This window comes from Cynoglossus semilaevis, chromosome 9 (genome assembly GCF_000523025.1).
Source record: "Cynoglossus semilaevis isolate Cse_v1.0 chromosome 9, Cse_v1.0, whole genome shotgun sequence".
NCBI lineage: Eukaryota > Metazoa > Chordata > Actinopteri > Pleuronectiformes > Cynoglossidae > Cynoglossus > Cynoglossus semilaevis.
This window is the reverse complement of record NC_024315.1, coordinates 16,491,151-16,511,974: the sequence shown is the minus strand read 5'-3', so window position 1 is coordinate 16,511,974 and position 20,824 is coordinate 16,491,151. Positions and strand designations below refer to the sequence as shown.

Below are 20,824 nucleotides of genomic sequence, written 5' to 3'. Positions count from 1 at the left end.
ATTGAAAGTCCAATATGACATTGGCTTGTTCCAAATCTGCTAGCACTAAAACAAACATCCAGCAACCCCTGATAGAAAATTAGCATATTTTTCTTCTTTCATTTTCTCCTTGCTCCTTTTTAATTAGCTTCCTCCTGCTTCCTTTTCAAGTGAATTAGCTTCAAAGCTGCCTTTGTTTCTCCTTATCTCTCTGTGACAAATGGCATATTAACTGCCCTCCCATCCCTTTGTTCCACCCCCCTCTCCAGTGTCTGTCCCTTCATCTCTCCATGTGTCCCACTGTGGCTTCAGTGTGACAGAGACGGAACATATGGAGCTCCTCTGTCAGCAGACTGTTCTGCTCTGTGTGAAGAGAAGAAAATAGACTAAATGTGTTGTGTCACATGACCAGCAAAGGGAATGATTAACACCCAGATACCAAATAAGGTATCATATTGGTTGTGATGGTGTTTTCTGTGGATTTGTCATTGAACATGTGTGGTAAATATATTCTCCAAGGAGATATTGTGTTTTTCTAACTGGGATGTAAACATCAGCTACAAGTCGAGCTCCAGAAAATGATATTTAAGAAAGAACAGTAGGATTTTTTTCCACCCAGTTTAAACCATTGATAATTTTATGTATCCCCTGGTGAATACTAATTGTAATACTTTCATATTTTCTTTTGAGATAGTGCCTGCATATGTCCTGTATGTGTAACAATTGATGAGACATATGTTTGACCCCACAATAAATTGAATAATTCTACAGGTATGCTTCACTGACAACATGTCATAGACATCAAATGTATTATTAAACATTTACAGAATAAAATCATGGAGTACAACATTAGGAGCAGGAGGAGACTGGGGGCTATGGGGATTCAAGTGTGTGTTTTTTTTTTCTGCAGCATCCTGATTTATAACAACATGAATCTAAGGACTTTTGACTCTTGTCCATACTCAGGGGCCAGCAGTGGAGACTTCAACCATTTCCCCAATGATCCAGAGTTTTCAGATATCATCCAAAGGACAGAGCAGGCCATCGAGAATGGCGTCCCACCGGAGAGGATTTCACAAGGCTCTAGTGGGAGCTACTTTGTCAAAGACCCTAAGGGGGTGAGTATGAGGACACCTGGTTAAATTACAAAGGAGCTATGGGAGGTTTGGAGATCAAGGGTGTAGTCCCGCTCATCTTTGTTAATCAGTTTAAAGAGGAACCCTGGAGTGATTTGATTGGCAGTTTTTAACTCCTCGGCATTTCACGTGTAGCGACACATTAGCCTAGCATTGTCCTTGTTGCATTTCTGTTTGCTCCAAGCGAGAAACACCCAACACTCTTGTAGACTTCTCTTAGCTTGAGGGGCTGAATTCTTATCATTACAGGAGATTTAAAGGCTCAGCTAAACGTTATCAGTGGCTACTTACATTATGGTATGTTGTATTGAAAAACATTGATATGTTTTCACTTCATTGCAAAACAAACATGTCAGTTTGGAGCCTGGAGGTTTGAAGTTAAGTCCAACAAAGTTACACCAACGACATTCATCTTTTTTTTTTCTCTCCTTGTCCACGTCTGTTCCTCACCAGTATTTAAATGGATGTTTGCTCACAACTGGTGTTAATGTTACCTTTGTTTTCAGTACAGACTGATTCAACACACTGTCTTTATAATCATGTATCTGAAAGAATATTTATTTCTCAGTTAGATTTCCAACAGTTGGTAGTACAGTAGTAGTAAGAAAATACTAAAGAATTCTGTAGAGACAACGTGTCAGAATTCCTGGAGCACAGATTCACATTTAAACATTCCAAATGTATTGAACTCATTTTTAACAACGTGTCTGTTTTTTTTTTTGTTTTTTTACTGCTACAGAAAATCATTGGTGTTTTTAAACCAAAGTCAGAGGAGCCTTATGGTCACCTGAACCCTAAATGGACCAAATATTTTCATAAGGTACTGTGTCATGTATTTGCTGTCACTATGTGCTGTGGACCAGATGACATGACATGTCTCTGTAAATGTAAAATACTCAGAGATTTGTTCCTGTTCCTCCTCCCTCCTCTCAGCTGTGCTGTCCGTGTTGTTTTGGCCGAGGCTGTTTGTTACCAAACCAGGGCTACCTCTCAGAGGCCGCTGCCTCATTGGTTGACACCAAGCTTGGCCTGGGAGTGGTGCCAAAAACAAAGGTGGGGCTCTGCGAGCATGCATTAAGCCTGATTGTGTTTGAAAGCTGTTTCTGTGTTCCTGTTAAAATATGAATGAACATCCTTTAATGAAGTCAGCTCAACATAAAGACTAGATCTTTAAAAAAAACATGGAGTGAGTACTTCTGAGGAGGACAACATGTTACAAAACAAAACAAATGTTAGTGGTGAATGTGTATTTTACTAAGTTCAGCTTTGTTTAGGTAAATCATAACCACTGAGTGACTGGTGGTCAGTAAACAACCACATCACCCCAGGTCATGATCTCATCTGTTCACTTAACAACAGTACCCACTGTTGACTATTGACTCCACTTATCATAGTTACACAAATACCTACTTGATCCCTGAAGACGCAACTGTTTCCAACTGATTCTAACTCTTTATGAAAATACTTACCACAGAGCACAAATACTGTATTATATACATTGTCAGCGGGTCAAGAACCAAAGGGCATTCTTTAACTGTTTGGTAACTGATCAAATACAATAGAGAAACAAAATTATTGGATATATCACATGTGAACCAAGTTCATGTGGTTTTTATAATAAACTTTGTTATGTCGAGGTGGGTGGGAATGTGGAGATTTACACTGTGCTGTGATAGTGTATGTGAATTAAATTATAGGATTGGACTCCATGACAGCTAGAGGGCAGCGTATGCAAATACAAGAAGAGATGAAAAAAAAACATCTACTTGAAAATAAAAATCTTTCTCCCTCCACTTCCTTCATGTTTCTGTCCGCTCTCTTCAGATGCCTGGTTAAACTCGGTTATATTCACACAGACTACAGTGGAATGTAACCCTGAGCTGCTCCACAGACGATGTATATTCAACATTTTGACAAGTGACATGTTTTTTCCCCAGGTGGTCTACTTGGCCAGTGACACATTTCATTACAGCGCCATCGACAGAGCAAAGTCCAGGGGAAAGAAGTACGCCCTGGAGAAAGTCCCCAAGGTGGGGCGACGCTTCCACAGAGTCGGACTGCCCCCCAAGGTAAATGACAGCACGGTCGCCATGGGCTGATGATTCAATAGTTGTGGTCATCAGATATAAACATTAGCTGAAAAAAACAACTCATCTGCATCTGCAGTTTGAAGCCTCTGTGGTGGTGACTTTCTGAAGTGTAGGAGTGGTTTCACAACAGCAGCTGCTCTGCTCCCACACTGTCAGATTTTATTTTCTGATCTGAGGCCAGAGGAAGAATAAATATCCTGCCTGCATTAAATAATGTTCCATTTTAAGGTTTCTAGTGAACCGATGTTTTAATTCCTTGTATGACGTGCTGCCCTCACCCTGAGGGAGCATCTGTGCAGGAGCCTGGCTCCATGATGAGTTTACTCTGCTGACATTTTACGTTGCTGTTGAACATTTCACACCACATTGTTATGTGTAAACACACCTCTCTGCAGTGGAGCTCTGAGTCTCTGCCTGTGCTCGTCACCAGGTGGGTTCCTTTCAGCTTTTTGTGGAAGGTTACCGTGAAGCAGACTATTGGCTGCGGCGCTTCGAGGCCGAACCTCTGCCCGAGAACATCAGGAAGCAGCTGCAGTCCCAGTTTGAGCGGCTGGTGGTGTTGGACTACGTTATCAGGAACACAGGTGAGGAGGTGGAGGAGGGTGTGGGTGGGTCTGTGACTGTCTACCTCGCCTTTACTAACCTCATCCAAAAAACATCTTTTGCTGTTCAGTGGGTTTGGTGTTGACGCTGTCAGCCGATTGGCCAGTGTGTTAATTGGTGTGAGAACACATGCTGCTGAATTGGGTTTGGGTTTGTTATTACAATCAGCTACATACAGAGACTTATCTCACCTCTGTTAATTATTCATCAGATCGAGGCAACGACAACTGGCTGATAAAGTATGAGAAGCCTGGAGAAAGAAAAGAAGAAGGTGCAGGACAAGGGGTGAGGTCTTGTTGGTGGTCTTCATGTTGGAACTCAACTGTGAATTATGTTTATTTTAAAAACAACAAACAAGTGTTTTGCTGAGTATTAACTCTAGAATCTATACAAACATCTTAGTTATATGGTTACTACACTTCCACTGAGTGTCACACACACACACACACACACACACACACACACACAGACCCCACAGAATAATCACAGTGGCTGTGATCCAGTGAGTGCTTTGGTGACCTTGCTGATTAAAACCACTGGATCAGGATGTGACTCCCTGTCGTCAGCCATGTGTTGATAAATGAGTGGAGGTTGTCATCTATCTGTTCAATTAATCAGCCAGGATCAGGATCAATACTTGGTTCGCTCACCGCTCATTAATCACTGGAATCCTTTGTTGTGGATGTCTCTTCTGAGCCTCACTTCTCTGTTACTGCAGGATCCTGATTGGCCAGAGAACTCCCAAGACTCCTGCATCAAAATTGCAGCAATCGACAATGGCCTTGCGTTCCCGTTCAAACACCCGGACGAATGGAGAGCCTGTACGTTTGTGTCTTCTTCTCATTTGTGTAGCATTTCTATTCCCACAATTCATTTCTACTTTAATTAAAGAAGTTGATGCTATTTTTTTATATAAGAAATAATCAGCAGATAAAATTAAAATTATTATTATTATTATCAGACACCTGGAAATGATAACATCTGTCTGAGAACTTCTTGACTCACTCATTTGACTCATTTTTTTATTAAGTACCATTTTTTTTCTCACCTAAGTGAAAGAGATTGACAGCATGGCCTGTCCATAGTAAATGTCTATTCATTTCCTGGTGGTCCTCCCTACCCCACTCTTGTCCTGTCTCGACCAGTGTGTCACTGTGTGTGTGGTTGATGTAATCTCTGATGACCTTCAGACGAGCTGGTCGACCATATTACAACCCGAGAGCAAACAAGGCTCTGTCATAAACATGTCAAAGTGTCCGTCATCAGGGATTATCTGATAATCTGTGTGTCTACCACACGTCTGACTACAATAACAGCCTGGTACCTGCTTCAGCTGAGACACTGATGTGAGCTTTTCTCCCATCAGACCCTTTCCACTGGGCGTGGCTGCCCCAGGCCAAGGTGGCGTTCTCCCAGGAGACCAGAGACCTGGTTCTGTCCCGACTCTCTGACATGAACTTTGTCCAGGACCTGTGTGAAGACCTCTATGAGATGTTCAAGGTACGGCCCACGTCTACAGTGGTCTGGTCCCCAGTGGACACTGATACTGACGACTACAATAATGTCCTCCCTGTGTGTGGGGAACCGGAAGTTTCTTCCAGAATCTATTTACAAGTGACTAAAACATTTGAATTAATAAAAATTAGTGAATGCACCCTCGTTCTCCCATATTTACCTTGAAAAGGACATTGAATAATTATGTCTATTTCATTTTCCTTTTCAGACTGATAAAGGTTTTGACAAAACCATGTTTGAGAAACAAATGTCTGTGATGAGGGGACAAGTGAGTGTTTTTATTTTTAATTCTTTTGTCCCTCCTCCTCTTCCTATAACTGTTTCTATACTGTGTTCCATGTCTATTCATTTCTGTTCTTCATTTGCTTTGCTTGAAGCTACTGGTTATTAGATCAGGTTTATCTGTTAAAATTTTTCTTACTGATTAATGTCTGAAATCCTGTTTGTTTCCCAGGTGTTAAACCTGACCCAGGCCTTGAAGGATGGGAAGAGTCCCATTCAGCTGGTGCAGATGCCCAGGGTGGTGGTGGAGCGCAGCCGCTCTGGAGGTCAGGGTCGCGTGGTAACACTGGGCAACGCCTTCACACAGACTTTCCACTGCAAGCGGCCCTTTTTCTCCTCATGGTAGTCAGAAAAGAGCGAGAGGAGAAAATGTGCAGCAGCTGCTTTTCTGGGTGTTTTTTTCCCACTCTGTCCCTGAAGCTGAGTGTCACTGGAAAACTGTTGATTATTTGACGACAGGAAATGAAGATAAATTGTCTGTGAAGATTTCCACTCTTTGTGTGGAAAACACAAAGAGTTGTTGAAGCTGGATGATCACCATGTGAGCGGTTACCATGGTGACCGTTTGGCGTAATCCGTTTCTCTACAGAGGTGAGATTTGTCCACTGTTGGTACGCAGAAACACTTTCTTTTGTTTCGTTTTTTTGAAGTTTTTACTCTCACAAAGAATCTCCAGGAAATCTGTGCAGTGGCCAAAGAGCAGCACTTACAGATCAGAGCTCTGTGGTTCACACTGAGGCAAAGAGGGGTTTACACACATCCATAAGAACTAGTCTCGATTCTCCAGGATAACTAACTGCTTTCATAGTTTACCACAGGGCTGTCACTGTCAAGAAATCATGCTTGGGAAAATTCCAGACCTTCTACTGCCTTGCATTTCCCATCATACAGTTTTTCTTGTTGGCAGGTGACGTATCAGTTAGGACCAGGACACTCCATCTGCCCAGGCACAGAGGCATTAATAACCAGGAGTGTTATATTTCAGGTTGAGGTCATGTGATGCTGCTCATACACTTAATGATGTTTTTGTCCTTCTTGGATGACCCTTTTTGCTTGCTTGCTAACAGCAAAACTGTAACTATCTTTAGATAGGTTTTCGTCTGAATGATTTGTCAACATGATGAGGACCAAAGGCAGACTAGAGGTACCGTCAGTCTTTGAGCGACATGTTGGAATGAATGCAGTTCCATGGAACATAGAACCTGAAATATGCCACTTATGGGTTGATTGATATTCACTCAGTGAAGACTGTTAGCCTCCTCACTTACAGAAAAACAACAGACTACTAGCTTCTGATTGGGTACGCGGCTGCAATAATAAAGTGCCATAAAGAGAGAAATCCAGTTAAAGGTCATTAAGGAGGTCAATGAGCAGCGCTTCGCAGACATATGCACAATTTAAATATGCACACAGTAAAATGACATGCTTACCATGACTTGCTTACCAACAGCAGAAAGAAACTAAAGTCTTATCACATCATGCAAAAAGTCATTGGAGCTGCACTCAAGTTGATGAAGCCTCAACTTTGACCTTTAACCCCCAAGTTTTTGAACTGCAGATGGAAAATAACAAATTCCTTTCTTGTTTTATTGGATTGTGTGTTCATCTGCAGTGGGCACTTGCACAGCTTAATTTTCTTTTTCACACAAATGTGATTAGCTGAAAGTGTTAGCATTCTAAACCACAGCAGTTGGACAAACCCAGACCCAGTGTCTTTGAGTCTCACTACTGCCAAACTCTGATGGTGGACGGTACATGAAAAACAAAACATACAAACAAAAACAAAAAAACACTCGAACTTGACGGTGTGGTTTTGCTGGTGTGGGAATTCACACGTAATGCTTGAATGTACTCCGTTTACGTTTTCTACACTCTGCCCTCACTCCTGGAACATTTCAATACCAGTGATTGCTGTGGGAAAAGAGACTTTTCTCAACAATGAATGTATTTGTTGTTTAACATGTATCTGGTAACTGCTGGTGAACAGCTTTCTCTGGAACCTCGCGGCATTTGGGCGGGGCACGGGGGTTGACATCACGTCGCCTTGCTTTACTACAAGAAGAGGAAAAAAAAACCCGACAAAAAACAGGAGAATTCCATACTTGCTTGAATCTGTTGTTTTTCCAATGTATGCATCTTGAAGTTTGTATTCCAACTCAATGATTGTCATGAGAAAAGCTGTATATTTAACAGTAAAAGAAATAAAATTTTGGAAGTTTAAGATATTTGCTTACAGAGTCTGTGTGATGTAGTTTCACATAAAAATGTATTGAATCAGGTAATCAAGCTCAGGAATGAATCAGTTGTTTCTTATGAATAAATTAGGAGGGTCAGAGGTCATTTATCTCAACATATGGTCAGTTTATCATGTCTACAATTAACAGCACCTTCTCATCACATCTGTCAGTTGACATGTGTTTATCCTGAGACACTGAGACCAGTGAATAATCAACATGTTGTGGATACATCTATGGTTCTCAGACTTGGTCAGGGATCAAAGAATGATTCAAGACTCTACTACAAGGTTTGTTTATTTTTAAAACCCACTTTAGACATCTGCATCATCAGCACCAACTGAAGCTGCTGGGTTTTTTTATGGCTGTCATTTGCAGGTTAATGTGATGGTGTTTTCAGTGGGTGCAGATGTGGGCACAAATGTGCATTGTTTACCTGCTCCGCTGAACATAAATTTACATGCATTTGCAACTAGAGCAGATTCTCTCTCTATCTCTATTTCTCTCTCTCTCTTTTTTTCTCCTGAGCTGTCACATATGGAAGACAGTAAATTAAGAAATGTCTTTCTGTTGTTTTAAATGCATCAATAATAATTCGTTGTAAATCCTCAGTTTTTTGTATCACTTAACAGTGTATTAATCAAATCTAAATTCCTATTGTCAACATTCTGTTATAAATTACAATATAATGTATATATATTTAATGTCCACACAACCTTTAGTGTCTCCTGCCTCCTAGTGGAGAAAGTTATTAAAAACATTCCAACGTCAAACATGAATGTTGGAAGTGACGCGATTGTTCATGTACATAAAGGGAACAGGAACGAGGCTTTAATAACCTGCGTGTGGTGGGTGTGGTCAGTGACGTCACTACTGTCGTTTCAAGTTATAACTTGACGAAATAACTTGATAATAGGTTCTTTCTTCAGTGAAGACAATGTGTCCAACATTGATGTCCAATATTTAAATAATCTTCGTCTTACTTCCTGGTTTCTCCTGATTCTCCCTCCTAATCCAGTCATTCTTTCTAATGTCTATTAGTTTACATGTTATTTCATTTTCTTGCGTTCACAGATCTAGTCGAGACCTGATGACGTGTCCCACATCGTTCCACTCAAACGTAATCTTTGTCCGTCATTTTATCGACTTGAAACTGGTTAACAAAATCAACGAAACTACTCATTCATACCCTTGTCTAACACTGCCCTCCTGTGGGAAGGTTTACTCATGACCTCTCCGTATCTCAGACTTTGACCTTAAGTTGCACTGTTATATGTTCCTGTCTCCACTGGATGGCGCACATTATAACCATCCCCTATAATCACCAACCTTCAGCAGCATCATCTCCCTCAGCTTCACCACTTGCTCTGTGGATCTGACTGAAGACAATCTGAAGACCCTGATGGACAAAGACAAAAACCGAAGTTTTTTAATTGGACTTTCAATCTATTTTTATTATTATTTATTTTAGAATTGAGGGGGAAAGGTGACTTTTCAACTCCAGGTCCCTGCTCAGAAGAACATTCAAGCAGCAGGAAGATTTTATAAAAATCACCATGAGTATTTAGTCAGGCAGGAGTTTTCTATTTGTTTTGTTCTGACCATCCAGTGCAATGCAGTTACTTTTTCTTACATTTTCACTCGTCTTGACGCACCACCTGACCGGAGCCGCGCGCCCTGAGAAGTGCGCCTCCCGGTGCGACGTCAGTTTGTGCCCGAGCCTCCGTTGCCCCGGTGGGTTCGTCCTGGACCGGTGTAACTGCTGCCAGGTGTGCTTGTCCCGAGAGAACGAGCCCTGTGGCCGCAAAGACGATGCGTCCTGCGGCGAAGGCATGGAGTGCAGACCGCTGGTTCCTGCCGCGGGGAAACGTCGAGGAGGTCCCGGGTCCGGAAAAGGCGTCTGCCGCTGCAAGACGGAGCAGCAAGTATGCGGCACCGACGGCAGGTCGTACAGTAACGTGTGTAGACTGAAGGCAGCCAGTCGTAAAGCTCAGCAGAAGGGGAGACCTGAGGTGAGACAAGCGCACAAAGGAGCGTGCAGACCTCCAGGAGCAGCAAAGAGCTGCAACAGTGAGTGTTCCCTCCATCACTGCTGTGAAGGAGAAGAAATACAGTACACTAGTGTTCTGGATTCACGTCATCCTGCCGTGTACTTCAGGTACACGGTTCATAGTTTCTGGTTTGTTTGTTTTTATTGTAGTATTAAAGCCTTAAACACAACATTATAGCAGTGTCTGAACTCTGAACTGGACAAAGATGAAAAAAATCTAAAAAAAATCTATATTCAACATAATACTAGAGTTTGTACTAGTTTTTTTTTTTTTTTTTTGTCATATGATGTTGTTCAAAATAAAGGGTCAGGGTTAGGGTCAAACCTCAATATCTCCTCTTGGTCACCACAGCTTCTTCTCCAGTTCCTCCCATCAGCCCTCGCTACAAGTTCAACTTCATCGCAGACGTCGTGGAGAAAATCGCTCCTGCTGTTGTTCACATCGAGTTGTTCATCAGGTGTGTTTGTGTTTTACCGTCTAACTGCATTTTGATCACTGAAATATGTGTGTTGGACTGTGAGTGATTTTCCTCTCACTGAACTTCTACAAATACTCATCAGTACTGTGTCTAGGAGGTACTTTCACGATGCAGTCTATCCCTAAGATAAAGACCCCAGTCTTCTGTCCCGTGTCCTCAGACACCCTGGCTTCGGTCGACACATGCATCTGTCCAGTGGCTCTGGTTTCATCGTGAGCCACACAGGTGTGATCTTGACCAATGCCCATGTGGTCACCACGAGGGCTAAGGTCACGGGGAGGCCTCAGCTGAGGGTGCAGCTCCACGACGGCGACGCCTATGAGGCTGCAGTCAGAGATGTGGACAGGAAGTCAGACATCGCCACAATTAAAGTCAATCCCCAGGTGAATGAGTCCAGTGGCTTTCTTTAGTCCTTATTTATTTTGAGTCCACTCCCTCTCTGTCTTTGTCCAAACTGAGGGGACATGAAGACATGTCATTTTCCAGATGTATTCTTCCTCCTGTCAAATATAAAAACCTCTCTACACCATAACACCAGAGCCCACATCCTCCTCACACTCTGCTCTGCCAAGTTCTCACAGGTCTCTGCTAGATGTTCATAAGACTGGTGGAAACACTGTCATAAACATCAGCCCTGTGACTCACACAGGCACAGAGATGTGTGTGTGTTCTCACACTCACCTCCCAAATACACCTCCTAGTGTACTGTAGCTTTGTAAGCTTCATACTCTTCTTCTTCTTCTTCTACTGATGGTCCACTTTTGTGGGTTTTTTTTCTGTCTGTTTCGTCTGTGTGCTGCTGCTGAGCAGAAGAAGCTTCCAGTCCTGTCTCTGGGTCGCTCAGCCGACCTGAGGCCTGGTGAGTTTGTGGTGGCCATCGGCAGCCCCTTTGCTCTGCAGAACACCGTCACCACCGGCATCGTCAGCACAGTGCAGAGAGACGGCAAAGAGCTGGGCATCATGGACTCAGACATGGACTACATCCAGACTGACGCTATCATCAACGTGAGCTCACACACACACACACATAAAAGAAAGCCTGCTTACTCCTATGTATTTTTGCAGTACCTTTGTAGTATTTGTACATACTGTGTGAATCCAACCCACAACTGTGACTGATGAGTTTCTGTCCCATTTTCCTCCGACGGCTGAGAAGTACGGCAACTCTGGAGGTCCACTCGTCAACCTGGTGAGTGGTGTGGTCAACACACTCATCAATCATTATAGAATAGAATAGAATAGAATAGAATAGAATAGAAGTGCCTTTATTTATAAAACATTCTGTATGTACTGAGGTAAATGCTAACATCTGTTGACATTTTTTGAAACTTATTGACTTATTGAAGTAATTATACAGAACAAACATGTACAAGGTTAATAAATGAGCACAAACCTCCAGATGTAAGAAAAGTGTCAATAAAATTTAATTCTATATTTGATTAGTTTTTTTAGAGGCAAAAAAAGATCTGGGGTCTGACAGGAATAAGTAATAATTTTAAATTATTTATAATACTTATAAATATATAAAATATTATAATTTACAGACACTGATTTTATATTTATATAATTGTGTGTGTGTGTGTGTGTGTATGTGCTACAGGATGGAGAGGTGATAGGCATCCACACTTTAAAGGGCACAGCAGGCATCTCCTTTGCGATACCTTCAGACAGGATCCAGCGCTTCCTCACAGAGATGCACAGCCACAACAAAGGTCAGAGGTCAGAGCTTGTTTATCAACAAAAACAAATATTTAACATATTGAATGTTGTGGAGTCGACCAGTGGTCCTCCAACCTTCAGACACACACAGCAAACAAGAATATGTAACAACAGCATTTAACAACACAATCAGTCATATTCTCCTACGAACCACTAGAGAGAGCCCAAGCACACCACTGGTACATGCACAGTAGTTTAAGACCCACTAATGTAGACACATGTTGATCTTCCTGGTTTCCCTCAGTGAATCCCTCTGCAGTTGATGCTGCAGAAAACACGAGACAGCAGAGAGCACTAACAGAGGAGCCTCAGTCTGACACCGGTGAGAACTGAACCCTGTTCAACCTCAGACTTCTGTCTCAGGACGTTGTGATCCTTAATATGTGGATTTCTCTTTCTAGATGTTCAAAGACGCTTTTTAGGGATCAGGATGGTGACCATCACCAACAGGTGAGTAGAGGAGATTTGATTGAGTTTCCTGATTATCATAATAATAATAATAAAATTAATAATAATAATAATAGTAGTAGTAGTAGCAGTAGTAATAATCTTTGTTCATGTTTTTCAGTCACAGCCCAAATTTCCCAGTCGACAGCAGCGGAGTGTTGGTGCAGCAGGTCATCCCTAACACTGCAGCAGAAAAGTATGTTTGCACACACACACTTACTCACACACAGACACACACACTCACAAACTCCTGCCAAAACCCAAGCTTTCACACACACTCATAGAGTGAGTAAATCATAACAGATAAAAGCTCTGCTTCATGATAAACTGTGAAGGATTTACAACATTTAGTATTTCAGGTTTATAATGTGGTTAAATGATCTTCTCTTTTTTCTTTTCAAGCAGGAAAACAGTAGTTAATGCTGCACAATTATCTAATAATATATATACAGTATATATATATGTGTGTGTGTGTGTGTGTGTGTATATATATATGTGTGTGTATATATATGTACGTCTAGCTAATGGTTTTAGCTAAATTATTATAGTTTATTTGTTTTATTTGTCAAGGTATGGATCATCTTACATGTTAATGTCATTGACATTGTTTGGCCTGCAGGGGCAGGGGCTTCACCCTGGACAGTTCTCCATCCCATCACTGGGCCACACGTAGAGACAAACACATTCACACTCACATTCACATCTTTGATCAATCCAAGTGAATGAAACAAATTCTGCAGTGATGTTACCACCTGGTATCAAACGATGATCAATGATCTGACTGCAGTAAGGCAAAAGCATTAACCACCATTCCACCACACGGCTCAGTTAGGACTTACATTAACATTATCAAGATTTGTACATGAATACTTTTCGTGGTTTGGTCAGAGAGCAGGAAATTAGCCTAAGATTGATGTGACTGCAGTTTGCAAATAAATTGTAAATATATTATATATATATAAACAGTAACACATATATATTTTTCAGTATAGTTCCAAAGCACTTTAAAAAACAAAAATAGATTAATCTAAAATGTGTCTTGAAATTAGCAGATATGTAGCTAATACTAGCATGAAAAGTTAAAACAGCTAAAAGTTAGCCAAAAGAAAGGAAAGACTGTGAATCCAGAACTTGTTTCTATTAATACATCAGCCATGATTTTCCAGAGTGTAATTACCAATGTGTGTGTGTGTGTTTGTGTGTGTTTCAGTGAAGGCCTTCAAGCTGGTGATGTCATAATGGCACTAAACGGACAGCGGGTGAAGACCACCCAGGACATTCACGAAGTGCTTCGTGGAGATCGCCCCCTGCTGATGGAGATCCGCAGAGGCAGCAATGACCTGCTCTTCAACATCCAACCTCAGGTGATTCCACGCTGACCCACAGGACGGTTCATGTGTTCAACATTTGAACAGTGTACTCACATCTACTTTTATTTATTTATATATATATATATATATATATATAATGTACTGTGTAGTACTCTGTGTTACTATGCAGAAAAACTGCAATATCTGCCAGTATGTACTGGTTTGATTTTGTTGCAATAAAAAGATTTGTATGGCTTTTTATTTGTCTGGACTTTTTTTTTTAAATTGAACAATAGTTCTTCAAATCCGGTAGGAGAAAGTTCCAGAACAAAGGCTTGGCTCAGCACTGTGGACATTCGTCTGTTCACTTCTCCTCTGCATCTGTTGTCCATCTGCGGCTCCTTTGTTTACGTCTTCTCATCCCACAGATCTCCCCTCTGCCTCAGAAAGGTCTTATTGTCATTTCCACAAGAAAACAAAGGTGCACGGAGCAAGTCCTGGAAAAGTCCCTTCCATGTAACAGTCTCCCGTTTTGATCCAGGAGGTCGTAGACAGTCTGTAGATAAAAATCAGAGGCTGTGTGAAATCATAGACAGATCACTGCCTGTTAGCCTGAGCTCTCAATCAAAAATATCCACTTGTGTTTCAGTCCTATCTATAGGTAGGTAGATAGATAGAAAGATATGAACTTTATTAAAAATAAGAATATTATATATATAACTGTACAAAAATAGCATCAGTAGTAATAATACCAATTCTGTGTTGTTAATCATCCGAAAAAATCCTTTAGTTTCCTACAGACGTACAGACTTATAGAGTGACCATTGAACTCCCTAGAGTCATTTCCTGTGTACTCGCAGGGCTTTATGTGCAGCCAGGAGTGTCCATTTTGTACACAGCGTATGGCTGTCTTAACTCTGGCCATGTAAAAGTCTGTCCGGCCAAAACAGAGGAAAACAAACCTCTGAAAATAAGAGCTGGGCCAAAGAGACATGAGCCAAGATAAGGCTAACTCACTCTAAGTGAAGAAACGTCCACTTAGATAAACACATGTTCTTCTTCTTCCTCTCTCTCTCTCTCTCTCTCATCCTCCTCCTGACTACGTCAGCAGATCACGCACATCTGTTTGTCATTACGCCGACGTCAGTCCAACTCTAAACCAGTTTGTCCTGAACTCAAACATCTGTCGACGACACACGAGAATGTCTAACTTCTCTGGTCAATTTTACGAAGATGAAAATAAAAACAAACACCAAATAAATCTGCTTTTAACCGCAGTAACATGAAATAGTTGAACCTATAAAAGTACAGTTCAGTCTTCCCGGGCTATAAATCTTTCACTACCTAGAGGCCAAACGGTGCCAGATCCACTTTGAATTAAACACTTTTCCAACGATTCCCAAACATACCAGAAGATGGCGTGTTCGGTTTTGTTTTGTTATTTTAACCACAGGCTGGTCACAGGGCAGCAGCTCCAGTTATAAGGCTGGTGGATTATACTGTATGTGAATCGGTCTATAAATAGCAGCGGTCTGTGACCGGGCTTCTTTGAAGTTTAAGCCCAGGCTATAGTTGAACATCTGGAACCGTCTGTGAGATTTATCACACGCTGTGTTCACAGGGCCGCGCTGTGTCACCACCACACTTTTATTGTTGCTGAGGCCTTTTGTCTGGTCTCTGTCTCTGCAGTCCCCTTCACTGGACCCTGTGCTCTGACAAAAGTTACACCGAGAAGAAGTCAGGTGAGGGCGGGGTTACACTCTGGGCGGGTCTCCGAGGCCATCTTGATACGTTGATCGCGAAAATTACTATGTTTATCTGAACCTTGAACGCATTTGTTTACGCGGGTAATTTCAAAGTACAGCGTAAATAATAACCACCACCCACCCACTTAACATGGCTCCGAGTACACAGCCCAAACACGTTGTTGTTCACAGATTCCGTGACCAACTCCACCTGTGACTCCACCTCTACACCTTCCACGTTTATGTTGTTTTTAATATAAAGTAGTCTTGAAAGAAAGGGAACAAATGTGAAGCTGCAAAAAGTGGGAGTGACGGATAGAGCTAAACGTTAGCTGTTAGGGCTAATAAAAGGTAAGCACCAAAGTAGGCAAGAAAAAACAGAAGGAAAAAAATAAGAGCTAAGCCAAAGAGACACGAGCCAAGATAAGGCTAACTCATGCTAAGTGAAGAAACGTTCACTTAGAAATAGATAAAATTAAACATAATTTTTTTGAACACTTGTCAATAATCTGCTGTCAGTGTTTTAAGGATGAGATTAAGAGCAAACCAAATTTAGTTTACTTCAGGGGGAAAAAATCCCTTTAATCTACACACACTGCGATTGGGGTTTTATCAGTGTGTGTATCTGTGCTTGTGTTCTGGTCCTGGGAGTGAAAACCTGGGAACTGACCCAAAAAGAATTAGCAGTGCAGAGACAGCCTCCAGTCTAATGTCAGCGCAGCCAGATTCAACAAGTTCACTGTGAAGTGTGAAAAAGGCTGAAATGTCAAGCTCTGCAGCGGGACATCTGGAGGGGCAACAGAAGTCTAGACAGACGGCAACAAAAACCTGTGAATAGATCATCAAAGGACACGATCATAGAAGCAGAATCAGCTTTATTGACCAACCTTGAAAGCACATACATTCATAATAATGTGAACATTTTTACATTATTTTTATTAAACCAGATCCAAATTTTTCGTTTATATTTTTTTACTTGGCCAGTGAAGTTGATCCTGATCCTTTATCACCAAAGACTTCATAGAACCTGCGGGTTTGAGCCTGTGATCTGAGGTTTGCTGGTTCAATTCCAAGTATCAGCAGAGCTGTGGTGTGAGTTAGTACCAAAGACTCCCCTGCCTCCAGGGTGCAGTAGAATTCAGCCCACTGCTCACAGATGGGTCGTACACAGAGTATACACAGACTTCGTTATATATATATATATGTGTGTGTAGGTATATGTATTTATATATTTGTGTGTGTGTGTGTGACTCTACTGCTCCTTTTCTGCCTTCAGTCAAGTCGACACACACATCTGGACAGTTAAATGTGTACACAAACCCTCTGCCACAGCATCACCTCTTCTCAGAGGTCACATATATTTTTTTTTCTTTTTATCGCGGGGGCTGAAATTCCAGGCGTTCTGGTTTTTACTGCTTTTTTCCCCTGTAAATTCCTCCCCCGTCCACAGTCATTTCACCACTTTTACGGGAACGAGGTCAGTCTTCACGTCTCCTCTTTGTTTTGGTTTCTCTCTCTCTCTCTCTCTCTCTCTCTCTCTCTCTACTTATCTATTTCTCTCTCTCTCTGTCTCTATATCTCTCTGTGCTGTTTTCCCGACATCATTGTGCAACAGAGTTTTTTTAGTGTTTAAAGCATCCGTATGTTTTTTAACTAATGTCTGTTTTGTTTATCTCTCTGATTCTGACTCTTTTCCAATGTGGTTTGAATTTTAATGTGTTTGTGACTCAACTCAAGTACATGGACTTTTTTTAAATTAACTATTTAAATTTAACAAATTAATTATTTGCCTGGACCAAACAGTGGAAGATCCGTTTAACTGTGTGTTTTTCAGGTTTCTCGGAACATACAGAACGAGATGAGTTATTATACATAATTATATATTTTTGATCTATTCATAGCACATATATTCATAGCACAGTAGAAAACTATATTTTCAGTTTTCATGTTGTTCACTCTAAATTGATCGTAGGTGTGAATGTGAGTGTGAATGGTTGTGTCTCAGCGTGTGGCCTTGTGATGAACAACTGTAGGTGACCAACACTTGTTGGCTGCTGGAATAGGCTCCATCTTTAATCTGCATGCCCCTCACTTTGAGAAGCCCTGTGTGTAGAAAGCTTAAAGTGACTAAGCAGTAGGAAATAAGCAAAGTTTGAAGAAAACAAATAGTCCAGACAGACAGAGAGCTGCTGTGCTGCAGATGAAGGAACCACAGCCAACTTTCAATTATGAAAAGACTTTTGTCCCTGACGTTTATTCTTTTATGAAATTCATACATGTATATATTTATTAGTTTTTCAAGAGGCGTAAACATGAGGGTGGCACCAATCTGTCAGAGTGACCGTTGGCAGGAAGTCAGTCGGTGCTTGATGACCTACTTGTTGTTGACGTCTGATGTGTTTTTTTTTTGTTTTTTGTTTTTTTTTCCCCAGAAAAGAGTGAACTGGTTTGTGCCAAGATGACGACGGAGATATTTATCCCCTGGTCCCAGATCCAGTGATTTCTACATGTTCTACGTCTTTCTTCTGTTTCTCCTCTTTCTTTACCTCCGGCCAACTGCTGACACATGCCTTCTGGTTTCTTCTTCTCTTCTCCTCCTTGCCTCCCTCCTCCTCTCTCTGTCTCATGCTTTGGCGTCTCACCCCCCCTTTGTAATTCCACTCTCACTCATCTCCACTTCTCTCTCTCTCTTTTGCAGGCATTTCCCTGGATTCTGAATAATTCAGTTGCATTTTCGCATCTCGTGACCTGTGCGTGGGCGTCTGCTCATGCCTGCAGAGAAAATATCATTGTGTGTGTGTTGACGTGTCTGTTAGGTCCATGAAGTGTCAACTGTATGTGTATGTGTAGGTGTGTGTGTCTTGTCTCTGTCAACCCTCCTGCCTTTACTGTTTATGTGCTGTAATCCCTCCCCATCCCCCCAATGAGAGTAAAGACTCATCTTCAAGTCATCTCTAGATTTTAACACAACAGTTTCAATAGTTTTTACAGTTAAATCATTTGTTTGTTTCGGTATGTTATATTTATATACAAACTAAACATTTTTTTAAAGTTTAAAATCTAATTTTCACTCAAATATCCTTAAAAGACAACCAGAAAATATATTCCAAATAAAATTGATGTTAGCAAAATATTGGAAATAGCAATCAGGCCTCTAAGCCAAAAGGCCATGATCATTAGTATTACCATTGTTTGTAGTATTTTTGATATTTTGATTATGATGCGAGTTAATCATAGAACAGACCTGGTTGCTTAGGTCTGTGCCTTTTAAAGACTGCCTGGAGTATTTACCAAAGTTAAAAATGCTGTTTGTATCATCTTCAAAGCTCGTGCTCCATCTCTGCTCTGTCAGACTCCTACAGCGTCAGCACGTGACTGGGAGTGAGTAACGAGGGGGAGGGAGGAGGGGAGGGAGGGAGTGACAGCGAGCATGGATGAAAGTGAGCATGTATGTGCACGGACATGTGAGTGTCTGTGTGGGTTAGTGTTTCTCAGCAGATTCCCATATATATATATATAAATACAGCCAGACTCCTACACAGTGGAGAAGACAAACACGTCCATGATTTTGGCTTGCGTCCTTTGTCTTCTTCAAGGCATTTTCTCACGTCCTCTCATGTTTCATGTCATCTTACTCTCCCCTCATAATCCTTTCTATCCCTCCTGTGGGGAGAGTAAGATGTCCAGGTCTTCAAATAAAACAACAATATCACTGCTTAACCGATTCCATAAATTAACATGTTTGAAATGAAGTTTTCAGCAGATGATGATGTTGGAGTGGCGTGCAGCAGACACAGATGGACGCTGAACAACCACTTCATTTTCCAGTTCAAAGGCAAAATTAAGGTGGTGAGAGAAGCCCTTATTGTTAAGCCGGCTGTGGGAACTTTCATTACATAACAACACCTACACACACACACACATCCATCACAGAGTCATGCAGCCACAGGCTGCAACAGTAGGTGAGGTCTGATCCTTCCTCACCTAGTACTAGGACTTTCTAAGTGCTTCTGCCATCAGCGTTTTGTCGCTTGCATAATATCCTCCACATCCAGGGGGGAGAGCCTGTGAAAACACGTGGCCACTCAGAGGGCTCTGTCTAGCTGAGGGGTGAGTTCTCATTCCTCTCTCCTCCTTTCTTTCTACTTCCATTCTCCCTGCTTCTTCCTTGTCTCTTTACAGCATTTGAACCCTTAAGGCAGCACGCTGAGCCACAGCAGTTCCTCTGAGGATAGTAGGAATACAGAGACTGGCAGCAGGATGTGATGAGCAACTGAGCTGATGTTGAACAGAAGAAATAGAGTCAAGATCATTTTATTCATTTATAAATTCACAAAACACATTTGGCCTCATTGGACATTTTTTGTTTTTACAGTTTTTATATTAATTGTAAACAGCTGTGAACAAATGCTAATGTTGCTAATATGAAATCTTCTTCTTCCCACCAGGTCCTCAGTTATTGACATTTTATTTTAATGACGTAAATGTCAGATGAAATTTATTGACTGCTAAGATTGAGGTTGTTTTAAAAAACATTGGACACATATCTAATTTAGGACATAGGACAGTATATGAAAGTGGATTAGCCCCCAGTGTGAACATAGACTTTGTTTCTTTACGCAGCACAGACTTTGTACTCTTGAAAGATGACTTGGACAAATGAGGACATCCTGCTATTAGGACTGTCAGAAGCATGAAGGACACAACACTGACAGCAGCACATGTATTGTCCAACAGAGAAGGGTGAGTGGGGGAGGGGCAGGGGTGGTTGTGGGAGGCTGACTGTATGGTACATGTTGTCTGGTACAATGGAATGCATGACCTGTCACTAATGCAGAGAGGATTCTGAGTTTTGGGGGAGGTGAGGGAGACAAATCATCATTTCATCACCTTCATTATCATTACACATTTAACAGTAATCTAAAAGCCAGAGGTTTAACGTTATTACTGTATAACTGAGGTTCTGTTGGTGCTGCTGTGAGGGAACCCTGTTAAACTGATGCTTCACAAGCCGCACTGAAATCATCCCACATCCGTGTGGGTCAGTGTTCATCGTCCCATCAATCCCTTCTGCACATCCTTCCTCTCCAACCTATCAATAATCTGTTGCTTTTCTTTCTTCCAACCGTCTTTCTCATCACACACTTTTGTCCTGCTAACCCTACGTACTGCAGTACATACTACACGTGTTTCTCTTACACCTCATGTCATACTGTATTTTATCAAAAGAGCGCA

At 41.5% G+C, this 20,824-nt stretch overlaps 3 protein-coding genes across 3 annotated transcripts in view; all 3 read left to right on the top strand.

Moving 5' to 3' along the window:
- The window catches only part of pi4k2b (phosphatidylinositol 4-kinase type 2 beta), a 12,287-nt gene extending 4,457 nt beyond the window's left edge, over positions 1-7,830 (top strand). Inside the window, exons 2-11 of the mRNA XM_008317609.3 lie at positions 946-1,097; positions 1,855-1,935; positions 2,049-2,168; positions 3,053-3,184; positions 3,636-3,789; positions 4,020-4,093; positions 4,527-4,629; positions 5,175-5,308; positions 5,532-5,591; positions 5,778-7,830. Coding sequence (XP_008315831.1) covers positions 946-1,097; positions 1,855-1,935; positions 2,049-2,168; positions 3,053-3,184; positions 3,636-3,789; positions 4,020-4,093; positions 4,527-4,629; positions 5,175-5,308; positions 5,532-5,591; positions 5,778-5,951 — 1,184 coding nt within the window. The 3' untranslated portion in view covers positions 5,952-7,830. The remainder of the gene's footprint in view (positions 1-945; positions 1,098-1,854; positions 1,936-2,048; positions 2,169-3,052; positions 3,185-3,635; positions 3,790-4,019; positions 4,094-4,526; positions 4,630-5,174; positions 5,309-5,531; positions 5,592-5,777) is intronic.
- An 806-nt stretch (positions 7,831-8,636) lies between these two features.
- Positions 8,637-13,952, top strand: htra3a (HtrA serine peptidase 3a). Its single transcript, XM_008317617.3, has 10 exons — positions 8,637-9,909; positions 10,242-10,347; positions 10,529-10,751; positions 11,179-11,373; positions 11,525-11,557; positions 11,969-12,080; positions 12,332-12,409; positions 12,489-12,537; positions 12,656-12,730; positions 13,745-13,952. Exons 1-10 carry the CDS (start codon positions 9,453-9,455, stop codon positions 13,911-13,913), a joined length of 1,497 nt encoding a protein of 498 aa, XP_008315839.1. The 5' UTR covers positions 8,637-9,452; the 3' UTR covers positions 13,914-13,952.
- Positions 13,953-17,390: 3,438 nt separating this feature from the next.
- Positions 17,391-20,824, top strand: part of gpr78a (G protein-coupled receptor 78a) — a 9,039-nt gene continuing 5,605 nt past the window's right edge. Inside the window, exon 1 of the mRNA XM_025058638.1 lies at positions 17,391-20,332. The gene's annotated coding sequence lies outside the window, so the exon portion shown is untranslated. The remainder of the gene's footprint in view (positions 20,333-20,824) is intronic.